General features: G+C 38.1%; 1 protein-coding gene across 9 annotated transcripts in view; it reads right to left on the bottom strand.

Annotated features, from left to right (window-relative positions):
• Positions 1-27,438, bottom strand: part of NLGN1 (neuroligin 1) — a 772,713-nt gene that overhangs the window by 422,422 nt on the left and 322,853 nt on the right. For 6 of the 9 annotated variants that reach the window (XM_069213051.1, XM_069213054.1, XM_069213050.1 and 3 more), the window contains 2 exons: positions 20,005-20,064; positions 14,649-14,801 (listed from right to left, as the gene is read on the bottom strand). In XM_069213051.1, the coding sequence (XP_069069152.1) occupies positions 14,649-14,801; positions 20,005-20,064 (213 nt within the window). The remainder of the gene's footprint in view (positions 1-14,648; positions 14,802-20,004; positions 20,065-27,438) is intronic. The other 3 variants (XM_069213058.1, XM_069213053.1, XM_069213059.1) reach the window with 1 other exon arrangement.

The following is a 27,438-nucleotide window of genomic DNA, read 5'->3' as shown; positions in this document are numbered from 1 at the left end:
TTGATCAACGTGCTTTCTCATTTCTCTATCCTCTCCTCTCCACTAGCGCTACAATAGCATGGATATGTTTCATTGCTGTATTCACAACTTTGTCTGCTTTCTATATCAGTCAGTCTTCAAACATACTTCACTATACATTAGCAATGTGATGTTTGCTCATTGGACAGAGTTTGATACATCATTTTCAGAAGGAGTGTGAAAGAGAACTAAACACCTACTACTGATCTGAAAGAGTCAGAGGTTAAAAAAAGACACTGTGATTAGAGGTATATCCTGAGTCCCAAAAAGGCAATTCATAAACATGTTTGATATGTATAAGCTGCCTCACAGTCAGTCATTTATTTTTATGCTCAATGTCTTCAATAAAAATATGGAACTTCAGAATTCAGCTGTGGATGTGCATGCTGTAAGGAATTAAAATGCTATATGTATATTGGGTCACTTCTTGGTCTTCTGATTGGCCCCTGAATCAAAGGGGATGCCTTTAAATGAGCATTATTAACCACCGACAAAAAGAGGATCTCCATGGCAAACACATGCAGAGAATTGACAGACAGATACAGAGAGACAGTGAAAGTGAACGGTAGAGCTGGAGAAATAACTTTTGGAAGATGATATGTGTGAGTGTGTGAGAGAGACCGACAAAAAGAAATAAAGACAGTTATGAAAGAAGGAAGATGTGTGTGAAATTGTATGAATTAGTGTTTAGAGAGAAAGACCAAGAGAGAGTGTGAGAGAGAGATAAATGCAGTGAAAGACGGGCGGGCATTCACAAACTGCATTTTATAGTACTTTTTTTAAGGAGTACTACCATAGTACTATTCACATTCTACAAAATACTATTCACAAAACTATGAGTAGAGGCTTCCACCTCTGCCTTCCCTATCTTTTCTATGTGGCGATCTCTGCAAAATTAGATGTAGATTTCAGTGGTAAATGTGGGAGAAACCTAATGGGGTAGCTGGAAAAAGGGGCATACTATTTACTAAATGGGAGGGGACTGAGGGTGGTTAAAGAGGGGCTTAAAGAGGGGTTTAGAGGGATATGAAAATGCAGACACGCACCCTCAAAATAGTATGCCTATTTCTATTCACAAACTGCACTTCTAAAGTTATTACAGCCAAAAGGTACACAATAGAAAAATAAAAATATGCCACCCAAGCCTTGGAGTAAGTTCAGCACCACGCATGGCTAGTATCAGGTACGGAAACACACTCCTATAGAAAATAATGGTGGTAGGAAAAAAAACTGCTTCCCATATGAAATAATGCTAAATAAAAACATTAAAAAAGTTGTGTTTTTAACCGTATATGTATATACATATATATAGATACACATATATCTATATATGTACACACACAGACATATATGTGAAAGAGATGTATATATGTATGTGTGTGTATGTAGTGTGTGCGTGTGTGTTAAAATGTACAGTCAATTTGACATTTTTCAAATAAAATATTTTTTCTTCAAATAAAATTACATAAATGTTATAAACTAAAAAAATTAAAATGAATTAAACAAATATTAAACAAGTAGGTTTTAATAACATTTACTAAATGAGAATATTACATATAAAAACTTATAGGGTGGTATTTCTAACAATTAATTTAAAATGTGTAAGTGAAATATATTCTATTTATTTAATTATTTTTTTAATATTTAGTTCGTGACTTTTTGTTTAGTTTCAGTTTAGTAATAATTATGTTATGTTAGGTTTTATTTTATTTTACATGAACTGTTTTAATATGTTTATAATATTTATTGAACTTTCTTATCTTCCACTAAACATTCCCATAGTCAGCTCTCCACCCCAGTGGTAGAGTTCCTTACCTATGTGTGAAAGTCACTAGTAGTAACTTTAAACTCCCATGTCCTGCTCAAGCAGGCTTCACCATCAGTTTTGATGAGGTGGAGCTCGGTGTGCTTTGTTTGCATCTAGTAGGTGATTTACACTTGAAAATTGTGAATAGCAAAAAAAGTGTAAAGTTTTTACTGGCTGCAGTAGTAAGTGTATATGTGCGTTCACCTACAGGTGCAAATTTATAATTTATTTATCGGTCCCAGAGAATGAGATTGCGAGAGGTATGGAGTCTGGATTGTGGAATGGGCATTGTTGCCATTGGCTGTTCTTAGGAATAATTATTACATGGTAAATATCAAATGTATGAGAAATTACAAAAAGTATTCCATAGCTCATATTCTCATTTTCCTCGCCCACTACCTCCTTCTTACCCTCCACCATTTGCAGCTACATCAAATTCCCCACTCCTTTCTTAGCATGATTTAGATTGCAGAACGAGGACAATCAGATTTGTGGGGAGAGCTCTTGACAATGATGTGTAGCGGCATTCTCTGAGATCCCCTCTAGGGTATGACCGGAGGTAAGGCTTTACCTTATGGCCCCTGTGATGTATATATGGATGTACAGTAACTTACAGCAAATATGCCTCTAGCGCAGCTATTGTCAGGTCCGTGATTAATTTCCAGTCATACCTTTTTAATGTGATTCATAAGGAGATCAATTTTAGTGGAAATTGAGTAGAAGCCCTGCACTACAGCTTTTCATATTTTGACAAGATAACAAATTAACCATGAAAATAAACAAAGCGTGAAGTTAATTCTAAATTACTTGGGGAATGCCAAGAGCAATTGCTAGCTCAAACATAATCACTTCCAGTTGCTGCATTTTCTTCTAGCACTAGCAGCAAATAGACATTATTTCATATAAGGTTCCATATGGGAAGAAGCAGGTTATTTTTGATTCTCCTACATTTCTGTGTATATCTTAATTTTAAACAATAATGTGGTGGCATAACAAAAAATGACAGCTTCGTCCTGCAGACTGGGAAGAGAGGCCACCATATTTCACAGATATTCAAAGGCCTTGGACTCAATGGGTTGCATGGTCCCTGAAGACTTGGATGCCCCTGTCCTGCAGCATCCGCAGGGTCTTGCATTACCCTCTGCTTCTGAAACAGCATCAATTAAAGCAATGTAGAATAAGGAGTGTGCGATCACGTTATGCATAGGATACATCCCCTTGTCTGCAGTTAAAGAAGAATTGTATTGTCAAAGCATTAATAAGCACGGCAAGAGTGACATGTCTGTTCCCTCAGGGCACTACACATGCACAACATATCGAGCTCAATGCCTTGCACCAATTACATTTCAATGTGTATCTTGGTGATACCCAAACTCCCCTTAATCTGGGAGTAGGTTCTGCAAATCAAGACATCTCAAAATGTCTTTCACATATTCTCCATTGGATAAGAGCAAGCTGTCTGTGCCTCAACAGCTCTGGAACAAGTGTTAGGATCCCTGAATTGACTTGTCCTTTCGTCGTCCCATTTGAACCAACCACTACCATTTGGAAAACCTCTAGATGCCATTGCACTCCAAGTCAGTGTATGTTTTCCTGCTGTGGAGACGTTTTATAATGTGCAGTAATGGCATCTTCTCAGCCTCACATTGTACAGTTAAATATCATTGTATTCAATTGCTAGTGCACAGGACTGTCAGTCCATAGTAGCCACAAGGTCACATGCATTACTATACAAAACATTGCCAATACATACATACATAAATAGCTTAGCAAGTAAATGCCCCAAAATATCCTATTGAATTCATTTTCAAAATGACAAGAGTGGGTGCATCTAAAGTGTACTCTCAGCCAGTGGACAGAGTAAAGAAAACATGCAATAATACACTTCAATTCAAGTGTCCTATTTTGGTGTGTTCTGCAATGTTTGGAGAAATCTTGACTGTGAATTTTAGATCCAAACCTATATGGCATTAAGGTAACCTAAAATATTTGTTACCAGCGACCAACTACATGCATGTGAATTCTTAAATACACTTAAAATTGAATTCAATAAAGCTGTTTATATGCAAGAGACTTCGACTTCCTTTTGGAAGCTGGGTAGTACTTACTCAAGGTCCAAGGCAAAATCAGCAGGCCAGAAACCCTGAATCAAAAAAAGATGATGGAAGGCTGGTGACAAATTCATGGACTTACACTAGGCATAGACTGTAGGAGCACTGCCTGAAACCGGAAGTCACCAGACACCCACAGCATAGTCAAGGGCAAGCAGATGTAGAAAGCTGAGCTCGAGCATATGAAATAGCCGTACGCCTAGAAGACACGCAAGAACGACCCGGCGAGCAATGGCAAAAAGATTGAGTCATCTTCACTGACACAAGTGCACAAAGAATATGATAAAGATACGCCACTGAATAAGTGCTCATGGCCACTCTTCTTGTGGGAGGACACACGCAAGAACACCCATTCATATGCGTTTAGATCACTAGTCTCATGGCCCCCCTACAAAGCTACATCAGCCATGCCACGGCGCACGCAAGTGTTGATAAAAAGAGAGGGCCACCGCATCATAGTACTCAATTGGGAACGTTGTTTGGTATAATTGTTTTAGACATACATAATGCTGCATTAGCTGAATAATACTGATACAGTAAGACACTGACTGAATCGCATAGGAAATATACGTCTGTAAGGTGTATCAGGGATTAGCAGCATATCACAGTTGTACGTTAAGAAAAATGCACAATAAAAACATTGTTAAAAAGATAAATAAAAAAGATGGTTCAATGAAGGGCCTGATGGTCACACAGAGTGTTTGTTTTTTGGTTAAATGTGGGTATACTGATGGTTGAGCAGTTATGGATTCCCTCACTACATTTGCCAGGGGTTCCCAGTAACTTGTAGTGAGATAGGAAGAGCAATAGCTCAATAACTCTTGCACTGGACACTTTAAGAATATAATTTTTATCCATTAAGTGATAATAATGGCAACAAATTAACAATAAATGTGGCAGTGGATCACCAATCGCTGTTTCAATTTTATGAAATTGTGAGACCAGAATTTGTCTCAGGCTACCCAGCACATATGATTACTAAATACCATCTAATTATATTTCTAAATATACACAGTGAAGGCATTACAAGGGCTGCATGTCTCAGAAAACCAATTCATTCATTACGAGGAATCTGGTTGTTAGAGGGTTGTCATAAATAGGACCCAACAGGCTGGCATTTTGCATACAGTAGGAAAAAAACCTTCATTTTTCACATTTAATGATACAAACATCTACTGTTTTCAGAAATAAACAAGTACATTTTGTAATGTGGCTTGCTGCTTATCCATTTTTTAATCACTTGACAAAACTGTTCTCGTTTGAGCTCATGATTACTATTTTAATGTGCCTCCTACAATGGAGTAATCCTAAGCCCCTGAAGTGCGGAAGCATTTCCCCCAGTGCTGAGTCTTTTTTTTAAATTTTGCGGCAGTACACACTTAAACCTTTATAAATGGTTACCTTCAAAGATATTGAGGTCAAAATTGCTTCTCTTTTAGCAACATGTAGGGGATTCTAAAGGTAATCAGGTTTTGTGAATTTATGTGAAGGAAATTGAGAAAATAGCTAAAATCTAGGACATTTTTTTATAAGGATGAAAAAATTGCTGTGCTGGAAAGTCTGTGTTTTGTTTTGAAAAACAGCATAAACAAAAGTGTCTCTGTGCTACATTTACCCTCTTCTCAGCTTTCAGGAACAGTTTCAGATTTTCTAAATGGTAGTCAATGTTTCTTACTACTTGCTGTTCATTGACACATCAGTATTGTTTCACTGAATTAAAAAAATTGGAGATGTAGGGAGCTGAGGTATCTGGGCCCAGAGTCAGTCAAGACCAAAGGAAACCTTCAAACCCAAGTCATTTCTGAAAAATAGCAAGCTAGGACAGTTCAGGGTTGAGTGTCTTGTTTATATTCAATTCCTTGTTTTCCCAGCATGCCCTGCAGACTTCTAACATTGGCTAAAGATATACTTTATATACTTTTTCATGTTTTAATGAGAGAAAGTTCCAGAATCTGTAGGAATTGAAAATAGTCTTACCATTCAGCAATCCCAATCACTGGCTGATAGATACAGGGCCACACTTGTGATGGTGGGCCTATCACATGCAGCATGAACCAGTCAAAACTTGGACTATAAGAAGTCAATGTGATGTTAATGTGGTCCTCACATGGTTACATTGTGGGTCCATTGCTATGCTTTGTGTTAGATCCACCCACCAATTGGGCAGCAGCATTTTAATTGGTAGACATGCGAAAAGGAAGGGTTGTTAGGCTTCAGCATTTGACTGAAAGTGCAAAAGATGTCTATTACATAACAATGGGAAAATAGTGTTTTGACCCCTAACTTAATATTTGTAGTGCATACTGAGTAAGAAAATGTGCTGGTATCCATCCATGCCACAGTATTCTGGATTCCACTTAGTCTCTAGTTTTCAGAAAAGACCAGAGTTCAGAAGGTTCCTTTTGTGACATCGGTGCCAAAGCCAGAATATTGCATCCAAGCCTGTGGATAGAGAGAGGTAATTGGGTGTTTTAGGCACATTTCTGGCATTTGCAGGTCATTCCGGATAAGAACACGTAGTGAGATCCATGCTTGCCTTGCCACCCTGGAGTCCCCTGGTTCGCTATGCTTTAGAAAAGCCCGGTGTAGATGGGGCTCCCTGGTTGTAGGCTGTACAAGAGCACATATACTGTTGCCAATTACCATGGAAAGTGAACCTAAATTGGAGTTTAACCTCTCTTTCAGTCTTTTTGTCAAAACTGCACACAAAAGATCACAATATTTCTCTTTCCCGCAATTAGGATTGCTCCAGCATTCAGGCCAAGATAGAAAACTTCGAATTTTACCATGCAGTTTTGTGTACTGTGATGCCAAACAATATTGAATTTTACTTTAGTGACTGAGAAACAGAAATGCACAAAAGTCAGCTGGCGAGAAAGTTACCTTTTCCAGGGGTCTCTTGGAAAGCGGGTGCCGTGGGTAATTGATCACTATGTCCATGCCCTAAAATGTCCATGAGTGGGTTTCTGCCACCACAAAGAAGGATAATGGAAGTACATTCTCCATTCTCACTGCTGGGGGCAAAAAGATTTTTTCCCTTCAGGGAATGGGTACAGACTGATACAAAGACAGGCTGGAGCCCACTTGTATTACTTTCACTAAAAAAAAAAAAAAAACAGCCATGGTGTGTGTAGTTAGATTTTGGCAGATTGGAGTAAACACTCCAACACATCTTGCAAACTCACTCATGGTCCAATGAGTGGATCTATGTTACAGGATCACCTTCCTGTGATAATCCACGAGCAGAGATCCACAGGGAAGTGCTATCCTTGGAAGTGAGAGACTTCTGTCTTTTCAATGATTCCTCTCCCTTATGATCGGTTTTGGGGGCCTGAGCTGTGCCCCTGCACTTTGTATAGTGATGGAACCAGTGAACTAGGCACAATGATCAGCTTTCACATTAAAATGCCTCTAGCTACTGACAAAGCTCTTCCCCAGCAGCCCATATGACCTCTCTTTAATGCAAGCACTAGATGGATTCTGTGCTCATATTGTCTTTCTCCCCAATACAGAGGTATTGTGGAGGACGTGAACGTCACTTCTCCTGCATAGAAGAACCTAAAACAAATGATGACATGAAAACCATTGATGTATCTTAGTGCGTTATTTTGATTGTATGATTTGCATTGTGTATATGTGTGTGCATGTACAGGTGTTCGACTTGCCTGTATTTCACAGCAGTAAAATCTGCATTTTCTTAACTGCACAACAGCATAAGGTCATGTTTATTATAACACAAAAACATATCTATTTACAGACTCCACTGTCCCCTCTACATTGGCCTTTTTTTGCCTCACCATCTGTTGTATACGCTTCTGGAAAGATGTAACAGTCTATACAACACACAGTAGCTACCTTGGCTCTAGTATGAGAGAGCTAACCATCCCTGGCAAAGGAGCAGGAGTAGTGGAATAAACAGAGTTTCTTTTGCAGGGGCTTATAGAACACTTGATTTAGAATTTATCAGATGGATTACTGCATCACAAACATTGTGGATATTCATTCTGCCTTATCACAAGTGTATTGTTTACTATGGCGCTTGAGAAAGTGGACTGGATATCTGACACATTTGTGATGGAGTACTCACATAGCCTATGTAAAGAAAATTCTGCATGCATAACTTAAAAACTTATTTTCAAACTGCATTCACTGTACATGTTTAGCAATATTTTTAAATCAGTAATGCACTTGTTGCTAGAGAGAAAGTTGAGTGTTAAGAGAAAAACCTGTTTCCTCACTTAAAGGAAAAAATATTAGAGAGTTGCAATTGATGTACAGTGCTCACTACTTTCTTCAGTGTGTAATCCTGTAGACCAGGACCCAACGTCTTCTCTAATATAGACAAATATCTGTAAACAACCTACATGTGTTTCAGTTTCATCACTACCACTTTCTCAATTTTCAAAACAAATATATTGTGTAAGAAAATAAACAATAATTAATCAATCTTACCCTCTTCCTATTTTTGCTTGCAGTAGTACTGCCACTCTGAATATGTCAAGGGTTTTTAAAACACACACAACCGAACCTTCTCAGGTTCTTCAATTGGAATAGATTTTATGGACTTAAATTTAAATATAGGTGAGCTATGGATTAATAAAATACATTTTTAGGCTTTCCCTCCTCTTTAGAACATGCAGCGACAGAGATAAGAAACATTTTGAGCCACACATTAGCCTTCTGTGCAGAAAATATAATTAGTCAAAATTAGTTTTGTCTAGCAGCACATCTCTCAGTATTGGTACTCTCTTTGATCCAAATAGTACTGTATCTCAGTCTGGATTGTGTTTTAATGAGAATTGTCTATGCTGAAGGCTATGATCTCTCTGTTAGTCACTGGCTTACTAAGAGCCAATCAAAATGTAGTGTTTTAACTACAATGTAATCCCTTAGTACAACTGGACCAGAGAAGGGTCCAGATTTTCCCTCCTCCTGCAGTTACTAATTTTCGGTATATCAGTACATCCGGGTGTGGCGAAATAGAGGCCATTACAAGCGCAATGCTGAGGTCACCCTTAGACTGAGGAATTAATGAGGAATCAGTAAGCCCTCAATTCCTTCCATTTGTGTTTCTGGAAATTATAATCACTTTCCAAACACTAATTCTCCCTGTGAAAATATCAGATCTACACGAACACCACATATCTCAGAATGTTTATTGGGCTCTTAATTGCTTTTACAAGTGCCATTGGAATTAGGAGCAACTTGTAATAACAGCCATGGTGTAGAATGATTGAGAGCAGGTAGTTATTCAAATAATGCAGAACTGAACAAATTACATTGAGAAGTTAGTTGAGAAATTTAGAATAATCGGTCAAACCTTTAAAATTATTTAAATGAAACAGCTGTAGCTTTCACTAGTGTCTGAGCGGACATGTAAATGAGATCATGATAGCTTGGACTCAAGAGTGGGGGGCTCAAAGCATCCATACACAATATCCTTCAAAGCCAGATTCTCTAAGTCTTCTCTTCACCATTTCTGTTTGTCTCGCAATTGTGTAGGTGCTGGAGAAACCGCGGATACTGTCCTGGAACATACACAGTTTCTGATACATGTTATAGAATCACTTGGGAAAAGTAGGTGGTTTGCCAGAGTAGCCTGAAGGTAGCCTCTCTGCCTTTGGCCATTACTGAAAAGGGGAAATGATTTTTGCTGAGACTCTAGTATTTGGAATGGAACCTATTGTTGCTTTTTTAAAAGCATTTAAGTAAGTTACACCTTTCATCACAGTATTTGAAACCATGTGTGATAATTTACGTCTAGTCTTGTATGAATAATAGTGCACATTCATTTGTTTGCACTGTTTATATACACTGCTGCATTATGACGGTATTTGCGATTATACTCTTTTCTCTCATAGCAGTTGCTATAATGAGCTTTGATTCACATTACACATACTTGAACTTCAATTGTGTTGTTTCTTTTCCATGATGTGTGTTGTTTCTTGGCCATGTTTCTACTATTCCATATTAGCACAATAGCATTATCCTGGAATTGATAAAGGAGTTCAGTTGTAGCAGGTAGATCTGTTATATTCAGTTTCATTCATGTCACCTCATTACCTTGGTGCTGGAACTCATAGTGTAAGTTGGTGTGTTCAATTTCATTTTTGGTACCCACACACCATGCACATAACTAATGCAGTTGTGTTAGTGCTAGATGAATTTTTTTTCTGTACATTATTTTTGGAACTTGTGGTAGTGATGTTGTAGGTTGCAAGGTGGGTTGAAAGTTCAGGAATCAGGTGATTTTTCTCCTCATATTAACTCAGCATGGGCACAAACTCATGACTGTCACCATCTGACTTAACACCATATTTGTTTGGCCAAGCAAGCTACAATTAACTGTAGGGGAAACTGAAGATGCAAGCAAAACGTTTTGCATTCCAGTGGATAAACTTACACCCCACTCCTCTAAAATGTACTCATGCATGAGTTTGGTGGATAGTTTTTGGGGCACTCACGACTCATATTGTCACTGGGAACGAGTGCATAACATCAACTAGGTAGATGCCTCAAACTGTTAATGCATGGAAGAAAGGCTGTTCAGCGTATGGGCCTAGCTTCCATTGGTGCAGCAGGTGCAGAGACGGAGGGGCCCAGAGGACCGATGGATCTACTGAACCTGGTGAATGCTGTATTTCACTGTTCAAAGAGTAGCACAGGGCCCATTTTCCACCTTGGACAAGGGAGTATGCGACATTAGCTATTCCACTGCTTCCCTATTGATCAAGGCTGTCTGTTTTGGCAGGGGCAACTGGCATATTTCTGTTTTGTGCTAATTGCCCTTCTCAACTGTAAGTCTGGTCCTGTGTAAATCAGCCTTTACGTACTTAAGTTCAGCTTTACTTTGGGACTCTATGACATTCTATATGTTCCACATGTACATGTTATGTCTGTTAATAGGGACTTGCATGTCATTTTTATAATGTATTTACATTTTACCTCATATAAGCATTAGCACAATCTGTTTACACAATGGTTTTGTTCTGTCAGCAAAAAGCAATTTACCCAGTTTTTCTTCTATGTCTCGTAAGGTTGGGGGAAACTCTTTTTTTGAGATACCCACATGGCAGGTCAACGTCCTTAGAAAACAAAACCTGCAACTCATACCCATGACAAGGCTTTAGAAACAATTCCACAGATTTGCACATAGCTTTAGCCAGAGACTATATGGGTCATGCTGACACTTTAATTTAATGTTGGTTAATTAAAGCATTCAGTAACTGACCTAAGGCCTGATTTAAATGTCCTGCACCAGGAATACTCTGTCACAAATGTGACGGATATCCTGTCCTCCGTATTACAATCCCCATAGGATAGAATGGGATCATAATAAACCTGACATTTGTGACAGAGTATTCCCGCCTCCAACATCTAAATCAGGCCCATATTTCTACATATCTTTCTTAGATTGATTTAGTGAATCACACGTGTTTTCAACTCATTATCAACGCAGTCCTTTACAGGAGTGAAGTGTGTTTGTGTCTCGTTCAATAACTGCCCATTTCTCTCAGCTTGGAAAACTGCTCCTAATTGAGCCTTAAACATTCCAGCCCTCTCTCCTACCATTTCACACCCATGTTGGTAAATATAGACAGTTTCCTACGTTTTACATAAATGTTATTTGTTAAACAAAATGTAATGACAATGAGGCAAAAAAAATCACAGTGGCTTATATATAAGGGGTCGCATGCCAATGTCATCACTGGTCACACATGAATTGATGTGCAGTGTTTTCTGACATGATAGAGCATTGTTGTTTATTTTGAGACGATGGCAAGCAAGAGGTGTCTTGCTTAAATGTTTACTCAAGGCACATTCTGAAGTAGAAAACTTCTCAAGTAGATGAGCACCCACTGGTCAATCTTGCAATATGTGTAATTTCTGCAGATATATCACACACTACAGATGGAAATATGATGTGTTTGCCTTTTGGCAATTATTTGCAAGTTTTTGTAGCACTGTGAAAAACCCGGTTGTATTACAATTCATGACTATAGTTCCTCTGACCTTGTATTCAATGGAAACTGTGTTTGTGCTGTCTATGTTCCATGACACCCACTCTTGACAAATTATGAAAGTACTGGGGAAAGGTGTAGCATAGGAGTCAGTGCTGCATCATCTTTCAGTGCAAAATACCTTTTGCTTCAAACGTTGATTGATGCTACCTTTTTCATAATTTTGGCCAATCAAATTTGAAAAAGGCTAAAGAATGAGGACTCAATGATCATATCTGGAGATAAATGTCATGTTTCTTTTAAATTCTTCAATCAAAAAATCAGCGTCACAAGGGTGGCTTTTGTAATTTAAATTTCTTCTTTATATCCTAAATTGCTGATGGAGATACACAAACAGACCACATTGACTTCACTTCAGGAATTGTCAGAAGATTGATTGACAAGGTAAGTCTTAGAGAAAGACTAATTTATATTAGAGTGCAGACATGAAGCATTCTGAAACCATTCTGTGCTGAGTGAGTTTTGATACGCGCAGTTCCAAAGCCCACAAAAGTCTGAAAAAAATTTAATTGAACACATTGGTAAAGGCTTGGGAAATGCACACTTAGCAGCAAAGATGAGAAAGGCCATGCTCCTTTCTTGCAAATTCAAAGAAAATTAGTTCTTTATCCAGCTTTAAATCCTGGAAGCTCTGATAAAGCAAAATGGTTTTATTGTTTGCATATTTGACTTGCTTAATAATCTTAAACCCCGTATAGCTGTTAAATTGATAAAATGAGTATTACAGTTCAAACTGAAAAACAAATCTCTTGCAGTATAATTAGTATTATTATTCTGCAATGGTGCAAGGAATATTAACAGTACTATTATTGGGACTCTTTAAAATGAATTTGAGTTCTACTTTATTTATTACATCTATGTAAGGTCTCCAGATTGCATACTTTGCCAAAATTAAGGTGCCTACTGGGAAAATTATCAGAATAATTTTTTTAAACCAACTTTATTGGCCACAGATCACGGATTCACTGTCTTTCACCTAATTCTGCTGGCAGAAAAAGAAAACAAAGAGTTGTTTCCCCTTGTTAAAATTAACACCATGAGGACAAATGCAATTTTCTTGATTACCCGTTTTAGTGCACCTTATTCCTAAATAGAATCCTAAAGGGCCAAAAACTCACATTCTTGGTACCGCTTGGCTGCTCTTTCATGACATTGTAGTGAGCTGCAGATGGGGCTTAAATAATTTTGTTAATGCACTTTGGGCCAAATGTACGAACACTTTTTCCCATTGACACAGAATGGGTAAAAACCTTTGCTACATCTGGCCCTTTATCTCTTTGCATTGGCTGATTACACCCATTAGAGCTGTCCCATTACAAAATAATCTTTTCCTAGAGCAAATAAAAATATATGACTGTTTCTACACTTGAAATATCTTGTCAGTGTTTTTCAGGCATACAAAATGTTACATTGCCAAAAAGCCAGACGTTACAGCTCACCCGAGGGTGATCATCTTCATTAGATAGCAATTACCCCAAAGTAGGAGTGAAACAATGCACAGCAGAGTCCCTAAAGGAACAATTACATTTTCTTTTCAAGTGTTTAAAGTGTGTGTGTGTGTTTTGGGAGAACCTAGAGATTTGCAGACAAATTGTTTACCCAGGGCACTAGTGTGAAACACAAGGATCAAATATTTTGTAATTTTCAAAAAATCTGTTTTTATTAGCCACATATTTTTGGAAAACAATTAGAGTTTTAACACTTAGCAGTCTCCCTAAGAACACTCATGCATGTTAACTGCCAAGCTAAATATAACTTAATAAACACAGAATACATTTTAGTTGTGAATACAGAATGCATGAAGTTAATGTGCTATCATCCAGAAACTAGATTCATAACTGTTCAGAAATAACTTTTTCCTTAGTCATTGCTTCCTCGAAACAAATACTGTTCATTTTGTTATTTGGAATCGCCTGAAAATACATGCTTTGACTGTTTCATGCCATAGGCAGCACTCAATTAATTTAATTGTCTAAACATTGTGGTGCACTTATGTGTGTCTACATTTTTGAGGCTGTCCTAGACAAATGTAGCACCAATACAGCGCCATAGACAACTATTTCTGTACAGACATCTCTTCCCTAAAAGTACTGAAATTCACAATAATATACCTCATGTTGCAGGTTTTACCATGATGCTTGTTTGATAAGCCAATCAATATCTATACGCTGAATAGGAAAGATGCAAGCTGTATAATTCGTCTTCTACACAGAGACAAACTGTCTAAGATTGAGACCGAGTTCGTCTACCCAGATCTTGAAACACCTTTTACAAAACTATGTACAACTTATACCATATGCAAATACGAGAACCTACACATTCCAATGAGAGTGACAATTGTCACATTCACAACAATCTAGCATGACAACACAGTCCGATAAGAAAAGGGTGACAAAGGTATTTTTCCTGGTAATACTGCAATGCATTCAACACAATGTGAAATACGTACACAAAAAATCATATTTCCAAAATATCCATTCTAACATGACTTGCAATAATTTGAAACTACTGTTCTTCTCAATGGGCATAACAGGTGGATCCAAAGCATGGTAATTATACACAACCAAACCAAGATATTAACACATCATGTATGAAAGTGCAATGAACACTGTGCTAAATTATACATCATCACTGACAGCAATATTTTCTGTAGCCCACAACATGTAATAGGAAATGTAAACCTTTGCTTACCAAGTACCCCGAGTCGATAGTTGACTGTGATGACTATCACATTGCCATAACTTGCCAGAACACTGCCATCAAACAGATTTCCAGTGCCTTCCATGTAAGACCCTCCATGAATGTATACCATGACAGGCTTTGGCCCCCCACTGTCCCGAATGTCTGAAAAAGACAATTTGATGACATGTTATGTAAAATATTGACAGAGCAATCCAATAGTCAATACACACCCGATTCGTACCTACCAGCTTTCAGAACTAAAAGTTTCTTAAGCGACACATTGTGGTTTCTGAAATGGATCCTAAATGTATTATAAAATGAGGTGCTTGGCACAACAGCTCAAGAAGCACATATGAGCAATTAAAAATTCAGTGTCATGTGGAAATTAGTATGAAACTAATCCACGCATACCTTGCCAAATTGTAATCGATAACCTAGACTGGAAAAACAAACAGGGAAATTGGATATCTGCATTACGCTTGCAGTAGCCTATGGAGTTATTTAGCACTTCTATCAGCAGTGAGTGTTCATTGTGGCTCTTACTAGAGGGGAATTCTTTTCCTAAAACTGCTCTAGAATAGGCATCCACTTGATCCACTTGTGAACCAGAACTTTCAGGTAATCACTGAAATGAATTTATTCCTTTTTTTTTTATATAATGACCAAAGGTTGTAAGAACAATACAAATAAGAGATAGTTCACGCTTCATTCATGATAAAAGGGAATTGTAAGTGCAATTGCTCAGTCCTAAAAATTGTAAATTATGATGAATAAATATTAAGATGCAGTTAAATAGTTCTTCGGGTGGAGATAGCTTATTAAGAGAACATTTAGATCTGTTTATATCAGTGGGTCTCAACCTTTTGTCTTCTGTGGACCCCCACTTTATTATTACTGGAACCCGGGGATCCCCACTGAATCATTATTGGAACCTGGGTACCCCAATGAGTCATTACTAAAAGCTGGGGACCAAATCTGTTAATATTATTTAATTTTCTAAGCAGTCATGGACCCCCTGAGGAGGTTTCGCAGACCCGTGGGGGTCCCCAGACCCCAGGTTTGAAACCACTGGTTTATATGATATGTCAACAATATCATAGTCCAATGGTGATACTAACTAGATTGCAGAGTGGGACATTACAATTGCACATTTTAGAGGACTTCCAAACCCTCAGCATTGCTATTTTCGCTAAATTATGGTGAAATTGGTTCAGGTTTTAAGTGTAAAATACAGTATTATTGTGTAGCACCAAAGAAAGTCCTGAAAGGAAGCAATTTTTGGCTTTCATATCATGCACTTTGTCCATCATAAAGTGTTTGGGTGTGTTGCCAGTGGATTCATGCATTTTGTTATCTGCCTGGATCCCAGAAACCTATTCCTAATACATTTCACTGTCTTTAGGTCTTCATGTTAGGGATGTAAGGATGCTCGGTGTATGCTGAATGCAGTGGGAATGGCAAGAGAGCTAACTATTGCAAATACTTAAGTCCATATTGAATACCTGCATTTGTTTGCTCATTAGTGTAGTGACCAGCAAGGTAAGTAAAATTGTGATAAAGAAGTCTCAATATGCAAGATGAGGTAGCACATACAGCATTGCTCTGTCACAATGTGCAATCTGCTCTCTAAAAACAGTAACAGTATGGACAAACGTACTTTGGAAGTATATACATACTTAGGTGGGAATTTTGTACACAAGAGGGCATATTTATGCCATTTTCACTCAGTGCATCACACTGCACTGCATGAGAGGGAAAGGGCAGCACTGTGTCGTATTTACGTCAATGCAACACATTCCTGCCCTGTCCCCTGCTCTGGAGCCATTTTGGCATCCTAGCGCCAACGTAGGCACCCTTACATCATGGTACAAGGATGCCTGTGTTGCATGCAGGATTGGTTCTGTGCAGGAAGGGGCACATCACTCCATATAAACAATCCCCTGAGGCCTATTCCCCTGTCTGTGTGTGCTGCAGAATGCAGCACACATAGAAAGAGGAAGTAAAAAGGAGTAATAAAGATATTTCTCCTGGTTACGCCTTCCCTGGAAGGCACAGCTTTTTGGTGCATTCCCAGGTTTACCAGTTTTGGTAAATCTGAGAATGCATCAAAATCTATGGGATTTGAGTGACAAACACCAAGGCAGCGCCCATGGAACGCCTTCCCCAGGCAGAGTAAGGCAACATATTGATTTGCGAAGCATTACCTTACTCCAGATCTATTGAGCCACTAAGGATCACACAAAGTGGCCTTACACGGCTTCATAAATCGCATTTAAGGTTCGTGTCACACATGTACCACTTTGCGTGTTGCAAAAGTGACACAAACCTAATCATAAATATGTACCAACATTCTTACATATATGCCTGTTTTTCAGAGTTTCACCATGGTTAAGATAATAACTGAATTATTTGTCATGAAAATTATTTTTCACCACAGATTGTTTTTTGCTTTTCCAGAAAGAGTGCCAGAAGTTTAATGTAGGAGTAAATTATTAATCTGTACGCCTTAACTGACAGTTCACAGCAGAATGTGCAGACTGCTAATTACACGTTTGTTGGTAGCACAGAGGGAGATTGTTTTAGAATTCTTCCTTAATTAACATTACATAGAATTAGTGAGGACCAACTGTGTGAAGTAATGAAATGTTTATGGTACAGTTAATCCTCCTCCAAAAAATAAGATTGCTTGGGCATTTTGTGAATAGTGATTTCTTTTCAACTGAGTGAACACACAGAAAGAGGAAACAGGGAGCACATGGTACAGGCTCTTTCCAAATATTTTTGATAGAGGACATTCTGGAGAGGTTTGTTTTATTGGACGAATAGGACCTTGTTCATTCTGCAGTAATGTAGTATTTCAATACTGATTCGAAAAGGGTTGTGCTTTTTAACACTGAGCTGAATACCAACATATTCTAGTCGATTTGAGTTTCTTAATGAAGCGAATGAGAGTTTCAGTGAATAAAGCCTTGTGGGCAGGCAATCATTTCTTTGACCTGGTGTTCTTGCTCAATGCAGATTATTGGTTAGTGATCGAAAGTTCATAGGTCAAGAATTTAGACATTTTGTTATTTCTAAGTGATACTGACATTTTTGAGTGAGTTCTATAATCTGTCACATCAGCACACCCTATAGTATTAGGATTGCATCTTTCCTACTCTAAGGCCATGTTTCTCATAGAATCTTCTATTCACCATGTACATAGTCTGAGGGAAAAGATGAGGGCATAGCCAATCACTCAATGCTTCAGGTAGATGCACCCCCTACTTTGTCAATACAATCGTAAGTCAAATCAATACATTGAAACTGATGCATAAGGGATACCAGATTCCATAATTTGGTATTAGCAGAAGACTGATCAATCAAAGTTACCTCATGATGCGCCTCTAACAATTGGCTTATGTGTTTAGTTTTAAAGTGTGCTCTTGTATCTCTAAAGTATCTGGTCTGGATGCGAAGCATGATATATTGCATTACTATCAATTGTGCTGGTTCAGAAAGAGTATGGTTTTAAATAGAAAGACAGGTCTTTTGGTGTTTGTTGAAAATGTGAATCTGTCATTAACAATGGAGTTGAGAACTTTAATTTGTAAGAGTTGCAACCTCAAAAAAACCTCAACAAGTGTGTGTGGTAATTCATAATGTTTGCTCTTCTCTGTGTTCTTGCACCTAGGCAAGCCAATTGTTTATGTATTTGGGGATTATACTCTGGTCCATCTATTCCAGCAGATAACACATATTGACTTTACTAAATATTTTAGGAGAAAGGCACAACATTGATAAATGGTGATATTTAGATGGTAGATTCAGATCGTCCCATTGTGTACTGGAACCAACATTTCATCCTTCCATATTTCATGGGATCTGCCAATTTAATTACAGCATGAAATGATGCTGTCAACAGAGGCACCCATCTGGATCACCTGCTAAAATAGCTGATCCTGTGCCCAGTTGAGGATTAACAGTTTATACCAATGTTACTTGTTTAATTTACAATTCTTACACTTATTTATATTTTGAATTCCTCAAATCACATAGTAGAGTTTATGCATAAAACACTTTAACACCTGGACTTCTAGTAATAAATTAGTTTGATTTCTTATTGTTATTTTTATTTATTTTTTTAACTTGGGCGGACACAGAAGTTATGCAGACCTTATTTCACTGATACAATAGGAGGTTAGTTAGGCCCAGTACCTTTCTGCACTTTTTCTGATGCTTACCAAGTAAATGTGAGTCAATGCTGTAATTAAAGAAGAATCATTACTATAGTGAGCTGGGCCTTTAGGCATACCCATAGGTCAATTTCTTACAGAATATGTAAGCTTAAGAACTCATATCGGAGTTATTATTTTGGTGAAAAACTTAAAAGCAAGAAAAGGACATCTTGCAATTTCATTTGTGCAGACAGAATTATCACGTGTTTTGCAATCACATTGGATAAATCAATGGCTCTGTCAAGAATAAATTAAAGACATATTTGCAAAGACCACTGGAAGTCATACGACAATGTCTCAGCTCAATAGAGGCAGTCAGTGACACTTTCTATCCCAGAGGGATAAGTTACTTGCTAAAAGGAATGCAAGTAATTGGGCTGCACATCTTAGTTGGTATGGAGGATGCATACTGTATGTGGTGGAGCTTATTTTAAAAAACTGGGCCTAGACCATGTTTCGAAGTGTGCCCATTTGGCGGACTAAATGGTGTGTCGCTATTAAGGCTAGATTATTGATGCTTGATGCAGTGACTAGTTTTATACGATAGTTTGGCAAATCTGATTTTATTATATATTATATGATGCAGTTGTGGGGTATATTGTACATGCTTTTTGATACACTGAGCTTAGCACCTTATCATAGCGTTCTTTCACTGGGAGAAGGAACAGTAAATATTATGCTACACATGTGTTGCATTAGAAACTTTACTCAACATACCTTCAAGTGTACATAACAGTGTTGAGTCTGTCAGTAAGATCTGAGAAAACATATGTGCACTTTGTGAGTACACAAATACATCAATACATGAAAGAAAGGTTAGAATACATGCAAAAATGTGCACATAGAGAATAAAAAGGGGAGTGTTAGTTCAAATCTGTGGGACAAAATTCAGTCAAGAGGAGTGGATGCACTATACCAAAGTTGGTTGCAAGAGACAAGAAGGGTTCCTCTGGACATAAACTGACTTGCAAAAAAGTAGAACTTAAAAAACACTCAGTCTTTAAAAAATGACAACAAGCAAGAAGACAAAACACATCAAAAATGGAGCAAAATTCTTTAAGAATAGGTACAAGAAGTCAAAAAAAGAAGGGATAAAATATTTTCAGGGATCCTTGTCATGCAAATCGGTTTGGTGGCATAAAAAATACCTTCATCCTCTGCACCTTCATTATCCCCTAAATCATCTGTGTGTTTCTTTGTAAGGGGACCTAGGATTGAAACGGAGAAAATGGAGGAAAAAGACAATTCAAGAATATAGAAGACTGAAGAAAAAGATAGCAAAAGTCAATAAGACACTCCAAGAAAAAAACGGATTGGGACAACTGCTGGAAAGAAGAGTTGCCAATTTAGAGTACTTTTATACCAGTAGCAATAAAGTACCAGTAGGCATTCATACCACATTGAAAGCGGCATTGTGATTGCAGAGAGTGCCTCGCCTTTCGGTGACAAAATGAGGAGACACTGGCTCATCCCACCACACAGAAATCGATTGTGCATTTATTTCTAAGCAGACTGAGTTAAGCATCAGTGCAATTTTACCTGGACAGTTCCAAGAAAAAAATGGCATTTCATACTAACCAATGCTGTTCATAGAAACAAAAGAAATACAATTCCCACTCTCCGAATGTAAACTACATTTGATGGCGGAGATATAGGCTGAAGAGAGCAGTTAATACAGCATTACATCACAAGAACATTGATGGTTTTTCATTAGTCATGCACTTTGCGTCAGAATACACATGAGCATTATAGAAGCCCTTAAACTAGTCGTTGTTATGTTATTTTATCGAATTACGAAAGCAAGCCGAGAATTCGGAAGAAACGTGATTGTTTGCCATACAGGTGTGTTTTCACTGAAGGGAATATTATTTTTTTAAAGTATATTGTTTTATGGCATGACTCCTCACTTTCATCACACCAGCGTGGTAGAATTATCTGCTCATATAATGGGGTAGCCCACCAATAAATTGTCTGTTTTAATGTAGTGTAATAAAGGGTTGTCAGTATACTGCCATAAATAATCAAGAAATATGCCAGCAGGGGGAAGGTCAAATGCCAAGCAGAGGCACTTTGCAGAATGTCATGTTTTAAATCATTTCGTACAGGCTACATCCTCGCCAAAGGCACCAGGGCTCTCTCCGTCATGTGTGTTCTGACTACGTCTTTTCGTCGGTAACGTGGCATGCAGACAGAAAATGGCGCAGACGGGTAAGATGCGTTGCAATGCAGGCCATCCACACAGGAAAAAGCAGCATTCTCAATGCACAAAACAACAGGCATAGCTTGGGAGAAACGAGGCGACATGAGCTTTACCATGCATGATGTCAACACAATAAACAGATCAGTTGGATTTTTTTTCTCCGATGCAGTCGCGGACACGTTTTTACAGTCTATACCATCCTATAAGAAAAGGGGCGTGAAGTGTTGTTTACAAAGAGTGTCTGCATTAATACCGAGATGTAATTGTCATCACAAGGCCATTAGCATCACATGTTAGTTATGAAACGTGTGCTTCTAAACAGCAGTTGCGGCCAGCATCAGCGCCGAAAGCGACCTCAAGGTCATTGCAGAAATAATGCATTTATTCATTGCGTTTATTTAGGTGCTCCGAAATCTTACACATTTCGACCCTGCAATTCCAATAGATCATTGTGTTTGCTATATTCTAAAATAAATGTGAATTTACCTGTTCCATTTTTTCTCAAATGTAATACAATTTCAATAAAAAACATATTTAGGATTTGTTTTGAGCACAAACTGAGCAAGTGAATAGGCAAATACATTTTCCAATATTATTTTTCCACATTTCCATTTACTACCGGATTTAGAGACGTTAGGTAATGGAAACGGAGTCAATTCTGTAGGATCCAGTAAGTCTGCCACGCCAACAAGTCAGTGGTGATGACAATAGCCATAAATCCTTTTTCACTAATGCCACTGATGGGAGATTTTTCTCCTCTCCTGTGATTGGCTGGAATCTGAATTACCACCTAGCTTTAATATCAGTCCCTAAATCAATTCCTGTCAAATAAACGATATGCAGAAATTCAGGTGTACTTCAAAACCCCGATAGAAAACCAAAACACATACTTACTGCAGACAACTAGGACACATGATAGTCATTACCCAGAGGATTGGTCCCTCATCCAACTCATTACCTAATGTTAGTTAACCACCATTCTCGCCGCAAAGCAATTCTATGGGGCATATTTAAGAGCCCCTAGTGCCACGTTAGAGCCACCATAGCGTAATTTTTCTGACGATACGGCAGCACTAGTGAAGCTTTTCTGGCATGCCACATTTACAAAGTGGTGCAATGCATGCATTGCACCACTTTGTAAACGTTTGCACCACATTATGCATGTGCCAGGCATAATGTATGCAAGGGGGTGTTCTGGTGCTAGGAGGCCCTCAAAAATGGCCCAGTGAAATGTAAAAGATTTCACTGTGCTGTTTTCGGCATCATTTTTTAAAGCCTGCCAGAGCAGGTGTTAAAGTGACACTCCCATAGTAACCTATGGGCCTCCTTTCACTTTGCTGCACTAGCTGAACAATTTTTTACACTAGTGTAGCAAAGCGCCACAATAGCTTCAAAAGTTTTGACCTATTGTGCTAACGACCGCCATGGTGCACCGTATTATCAATATGGCGCAACCATGGTGTCATTAGGTGCCTGTGGGGTTGGGGGGGGGAGCGTTGCATCATAGCTGATGAGCCAATTTTTCTTTAAAATGGGCCTATGTGTTTCAGTACAGTGAAATACCTTTCTAAGTGCAGTCCATAAATTTATGTAGTATATGAAAGAGCCCACGTTAGATCGATTTAGTTTGGCAAAGCTTCAAGTGGTTATTTGTTGCTACTGTAATCTACCTTCTAAGTCCACAGTGCAGAAACATCTGGGGTTAATGTGCATGGTTTAATTGGACTTTTAATGAAGGGCACGTTCAAACAAGAATTCTTAAATTAAGTGCACAATCTGCCGTCCTCATCACTTATTTCTGGTGGAGAAGAATTAGGTAAAGAAAAAGAGACTTGACTTTTCTTTTTGTGCAGGGCAAATTTAAGTACAGATAAGGAGTTGTTGGGGATGCAGAGGTTTGAGATATGCCCATCTTTGCTGGCAAGAAACTAATATCACTTTAAGGCTAACAGATACACATTAAATAAGAATTTAAATAGTTGCTATTGTTCATAATTATCATCACCAACATCCACCTTCCTTTTCTTTATAAATATCAGTTCAACTCAGAAATCGTGTTATTGTATAAAATGTGTCATAATATGTAAGGTGTGGTTGTGCTGTATCCAGCATCAGGGTTTGCACGTTAAGGGACAACTTAAAAAGAGATGTCCTACGCTTTGGTGGTGCACACTCATTTCATGCAGGCGCGTCAGAAGTGTGTCTTTGGTGGAAGTGTAATCCGACTTCTTCCGAGGGTGATCCAGAAGGTCAGATGGAAGCCCCAAGGCACCTAAAATCTCCGTCACAAAACAACATTTTACAGACTACTCCTGGGGTGGTTCTATTGGCATCCTGTCAGAGACCAAAACAACGTCCAAACGTCAGCTGGAGCTAGTTTGTGGGGGCTCAGAGCTATTTACAAAGAGCTAGCCAGAAAAATGCATGCCATCAATTCAGTCATTTCCAACCACCAGGGTTGAACAACTAGAGAGCAGTGTTTATCACAATGTTTTAGAATTCTTGCGGTTTGTGAGAGTACAGGAAGTAGCAATAGTCACAGCTTTCCGGGATTACTCATGTATAACATTTGTGAATTACCAAATGCAGGCATGACATGGTAATTATACCAGCATGTTTATACATTGAGTATAACTGAACATGCAACAATGCTTGAACATTCATGCAATTGCACTCTGTTGACTAATATGATGCCACAGGATATGTTTCTGTTCCAGCATCATTTAGAGAGATATTTGTAGGAAGTCATAACACAAGAGGCAATGCAAGACACCAACGAGAAGGGATAGTGTATGCTTTGAATATCCATATAGAATTCATGTAACCACTATAATACGTTATTTAATCTTAATATATATTAATGCCCTTTATTTTTGTGTTTCTAGACTGTCCGCCTCGTGAGACTGATTTTGACACACCTGCTTTTTTCACTTCATGATAATATTTTATCCACATATACATTTTTTGTTTATATGGGTTGTAAAGCAAATTTTATAAAACACTATATAATAAATAAGCAATTAACCGATAAAAAAGAAGTAATTGATGGAGATAGCACATTAGATGCAAAAAATATAACAAATTGTTAATCATACACCACTTACCAGCAACACCAATCTGAATCACCACCAAAGTGGGTAATGCAAGTTCAAATTAAATTGATTGACCCTGGACCACTTTTGTGACCAATTTTCCCTTCCCCATGTAATGGACAAGGTATAACTTCAGGATACATTTTAGTGGTCTGAGACATTGGTGACTACCCTTACAGCACTACTTCATGTGAAATTTCACCATTATGTAGCAAACCTATCAAATATGTGTATTGACAAGGGTGTACACCTTCTGAAAGGTTGCATCTTTGCAACAGACCACAAATAATTGACCTCTCCAATAGATCATGGGATAACTGAAACCTAAGGGACTATATGAATACAAGAAGCCATACCTTTGGTGACCGGGTGACAGATTTGGGAAAGACATTACGCATTTTACATTTTTCTGTGGTCAGACGGACCCATCCATACACTAGGAAATGAGATCTTTGCAAACTATTACATTAGTGTCATGTAGAAGTTCATGCAGAATGAACCATGCTGGCTGCAAGTAATTGTATAAATATACAGATGGAAATAATAAAGGATGGTTTATAACAATGGATTTCTTCTTAGGTGGGTTTTCTGCCAACGACTTGACTGGCTTTACGTACTAATACACTTACAATAGAGTGTGCTGGCAGAATTTCCAGTAGTTACATATGTTTGCTATAACTAGAAGGCATGGCGTGCTTGTGATGTCTTGTGATGCAAACTTTAAGTATTTCCTTTCTACCATTGTTTTCCTTGTAAGGAGTTGCCCAATGCAATTGCAAGGAGTTACGTACCATACGTATGAAATGAAGGTGCTTGGGTGTCCCAGTCCACCTTTTGTAATCATTACAGGACAGTGGGGAGTGGAACAACTTCCACAGTCTTGCAGCATAAAAGAAATATCAACCAGGATGCAAGCAGTTTTACACATGATTTTAGATACTGAGGCAGGCAATATTGTTACTAGGGCTCAGGATGTTTCCATGTACAACTTCCTTCAGGTTGTACCCAGAGACACTTACATAGGAATCTAGGGGCCAGATGTACTAAATTATTGGTTGCAAGAAACAGTATAATTTGCAACCAATATTATTGTGACCAGTATGGAATTTTGAGAATCAACCAATTTACTAATAAGTAATTTCTCAAAATTCCAAATTGGATTAAGTCACAATCCAACCTGCCTCGTTAATATTCACGAGGCAGGTTGCAAATTGTAACTAACTCTGATTGGCTACAGTCATGACAAGGATGGTGGCCAACAGATGTCTGCGGATCACCATGTCTGTGATTACTTTTAAATATTTTTTTTTAAAGTAGACAATTTTCTTCAAATGATATAGAGTTGGTTTAAAATTTCTTCTTTGACAGTTGGCAGTAGCCCCCTGGAACACTGCCTGATCTCTAGGAGACATTCTTTTTATATATCACAAAGGACAAGGGGTTAAAAGGGTTACCCTTCCTTTTTGTGATTTAGTTTCTGTGCCAACTTGGGAGTCAATACCTTTTCAATGGTTTTCAAGTGGAATTCCCATTGCAATTATTAAAAGTTAAATGACTTTTAAAATGCCATTCATACATTAGAAAAATCTATTTTTGCGGAGCAAATGCTCTTATTTTGTGAATTTGAGCCTTTGCAAACTCAAACTGGTTTATTATTTCTGACACTTTGTCCTGATTTTAAGTTTCTGCTATTCCGAAGGAAGAAAACCATAGTTTCACAAGACAGTAAATCTAAACCCTATGGTATTCCTCATTTTGACAACCAGAGCTCAGAATCCGGAGCCAAAACTGTCCAATCGAATCCGTTTGATTTGCTTTAGCAGTCATTCACTGGGTGATTTTGCCCTCAATATCAGGACATTCGTGCCTTGAATTTTGAAATCTGAGTTGGAATAGATATATTGGTGATGATGCATGTTATTGATCATGCTGTAACCACTGGCCTCCTCAGAATATCCACTAGATGATGGCCTGAGTGCTGAGGTATATCCTAAATTTATAAAGGTTGAGATGAGAGATAAAAGAGTAATGTTGAAGTAAGTAATTCGCAATCTACAATACGCTGAGGGTTTCCTCAGTTCTTAAGGTCACATCCCAAACTGCCCTTAAGCTATATCAGTTGGCTTATGTACATGACACAGGTGTTGGGGAACAAGAGACCGGGGATTTTACTGTTTAGAGAAGGAGCAACATTCACACCTAAGTGGCTGATTTAGAGTTTGCCCGAAAGGTACTGATATTTAGAGTTTGACCGAAAGGCACTGATCACAAACTTGGTAGATATCCATCCGCCTTATTACAAGTGCATTATATCCAAATGCACTTGTAATATAGTGGACAGCATATCTGTCACATTGTGATGGAATTCCCACCCACCAGACTCTAAATCAGGCTCTAAGAGCAAAATTGTTTGTCTGTCGCCACTAGGACTCACCCTCAATTTGAAAGGACTGAGAAGAGGAAGAATGGACTTAGCAAATTGGATAAGATTATGGAGCTTCTGACAACAAGTGAAATCAACTTGTGAGTCATAGCAGTGAATTTTTCTTCCAAACAGATTTACAATGCTTTATAAATTATTTGACATTCAAGTTGATGACTGCGTAATTTCTTTTGAAAATCAAAACTCAAAGGAGCCTGGCTCATATCTAATTATCTCTATTGACATAAGCGTGGAGCAATTCAATGTCTCTCTCAGACAACACTGGATGAGGACCTGTCACTCAACTCCATCCATATGAAAAAGCGTCTTTTCAAGCTAAAAATACATATTAGATTATGTTGAATATGAACTAATTTCAGCCTTTCCAGCTTGTGTTTGCCTAAAATGCACAAGCCTTAAAGGAGCCATCTGATGAATGATGTTACAGTAGATCTCAAAACCCCAATTGACATCATCAAACAATCTAATATTCTAGAATGCCTTTTGTTGGTGATTGCTAAGAGATGCCGGATTGGGTAAAGAGAATTGTGTTTCTCTACACTGGATGGACCCTTTAATAGTGAATATTTTTATTCAGATTTTAACGGTAATTACTTGCTCAGAAATAATTGTATCAGCCCTATTTGGAACCACTCACAATATTTGGAAACCACTTTTCCCATTGTGTTCTGGGAAGTTGTGGCATGTGTGCCCAATGTGTGTGATGAACAATACCTGCTATTAGTAAAGCACTTGAGTGAGAAGCAAACCTTGCTTCCCTCAGCTATCAATGTGATTGAATGGTCTTCTCTCCGTTATGCATGATAATACCAGCTTTTAAAGCTTAGGGGTGATTTTCTAAACCCAG

The sequence above is a fragment of the Pleurodeles waltl genome, chromosome 11 (assembly GCF_031143425.1).
Source record: "Pleurodeles waltl isolate 20211129_DDA chromosome 11, aPleWal1.hap1.20221129, whole genome shotgun sequence".
NCBI lineage: Eukaryota > Metazoa > Chordata > Amphibia > Caudata > Salamandridae > Pleurodeles > Pleurodeles waltl.
The sequence above is the reverse complement of the archived record's forward strand: the minus strand, read 5'-3'. Positions and strand labels throughout refer to the sequence as shown.